The following is a 1,772-nucleotide window of genomic DNA, read 5'->3' on the forward strand; positions in this document are numbered from 1 at the left end:
TGTTTATCACGGCATAGGACTCAGTCATGTTTATTTTTGTACAATATAGTCCAGAGTATAACATTCTTAACTCTTCCAATATATGTTTCCTCTCGGACTTAATGCAAAGAAACTCAATGCCATCTTTACTCATAGTCTCAATATGATATCCATTCTTTCGGATATCCTTAAAACTTAACAAGTTTCTATGAGACTTGGGGGAATACAATGCATCACTTATTTCAAATATTATTCCCCCTGGCATTGAAAATTTCGTTCTACCAGAGCCCATAATAATCTTTGCATTACCAGATATTGTACTTACGCTTCCAGCGTAATCTTTCATTTTGAGACTGGAGAAATATTTTCTATCTTTAATTATTGTGTGCGTTGACGCACTATCCGCCAAGCACATATCTCCATCCAAAGTCTCAAAGTCTGGCATTCTTTCTGAATTTAAAATATTTATAAAACATATATTATTAAACATGAAAAACATGAAACATAACATCTATCTTACAACAAAAGATAATGATACTATAATACAGTAAACTTATATCACATCGATCTTATATCACACATCGATGTTTTCTGGCTCAACCAGAAAATCTGATACGTCGAGATGAGTATCATCATTTAAACCATGAAAGGATGGCCCGGGTTCATCAGAGATGAAATTCATTTCACCCCCACTTTTCTCTTTTCCCTTTTGGGATTCTTTATACAGATCGGCTAAGTGTCTTGGCGTACGACAAGTACATACCCAATGACCTTTCATGCCACATCTGTAGCAAACCTTTTCTGTTTGCCTTTTATCATCCCGGCCCCTTTCATTCTCTTGGGAATCCTTTTTATTTCTTTCATCATACGGACGGAATCTTCTTCCTCGTCCTCTCCCACAACCATGATTTCGACCTCGACCACGTCCACGTCCTCGTCCTCTCCAATTATCATAACTGGATGATGCAACATTCACTTCGGGGAATGGAGCAGATCCAGTGGGACGAGCCTGATGGTTTAATAACACGAGTTGATTATTTTGCTCTGCTACAAGGAGGATTTGCATCAACTCCGAGTAACGCTTAAATCCATTTACCCGGTACTGTTGCTGCAGGACTACATTTTCAGGATGGAACGTGGAGAGAGTTTTCTCGATCATATCATAATCGCTTATTTTCTCTCCGCATAACATCATCCTTGAAGTAATTCCGAACATAGCGGAATTAAACTCACTTACACTTTTGTAGTCCTGGAACCGGAGATGGATCCACTCGTGTTTGGGTTTTGGTAAGATCACATACTTCTGGTGATCAAACCTCTCTTTAAGAGATTGCCAGAGGTCCCCAGGATCCTTTTTCGTAATATATTCATCTTTTAAACCATCATGTATGTGGTGTCGTAAAAATATCATGGCTTTAGCCTTTTTCTCATCTGACACCGTTTTAGTATTATCGATGGTTTCCAAAAGCCCGCTACCTCTTAGATGCATTTTTGCACCTACTGCCCAGGTCATATAATTATTTCCCGTAATATCCAGGGCATTAATTTCGAGCTTTGTCAAATTCGACATGATTACTGTATTCATAAAATAATATAAATATAGACGAGAATAAATGCATAATTTAAAGACGTAAAATAAAAGCAAAAAAAATAAATTGCGTAAATTTAAATTGCAGAAATTTAAATAGCATAAATAAAATTGGGGCCCAACCCACCATATGATCCAGGAGTTTTAGACTTCCATATTTGATCATTTTCAAAGGTTCGAGGCGACATAGTCGGCCATATTAACC

General features: G+C 37.3%; 1 protein-coding gene across 1 annotated transcript; it reads right to left on the reverse strand.

Moving 5' to 3' along the window:
* Positions 1 to 553: 553 nt before the first annotated feature.
* LOC130511265 (uncharacterized) lies at positions 554 to 1,468 on the reverse strand. Its single transcript, XM_057008178.1, has one exon. The coding sequence runs from the start codon at positions 1,466 to 1,468 to the stop codon at positions 554 to 556; it is 915 nt and encodes a 304-aa protein (XP_056864158.1).
* Between the last annotated feature and the right edge of the window lie 304 nt (positions 1,469 to 1,772).

The sequence above is a fragment of the Raphanus sativus genome, chromosome 4 (genome assembly GCF_000801105.2).
Source record: "Raphanus sativus cultivar WK10039 chromosome 4, ASM80110v3, whole genome shotgun sequence".
Taxonomy (NCBI): domain Eukaryota; kingdom Viridiplantae; phylum Streptophyta; class Magnoliopsida; order Brassicales; family Brassicaceae; genus Raphanus; species Raphanus sativus.

Bases quoted from the DNA above. Each gene is read 5' to 3' on its own strand.
- LOC130511265 (XM_057008178.1), bottom strand. From the start codon at position 1,468: ATGCATCTAAGAGGTAGCGGGCTTTTGGAAACCATCGATAATACTAAA.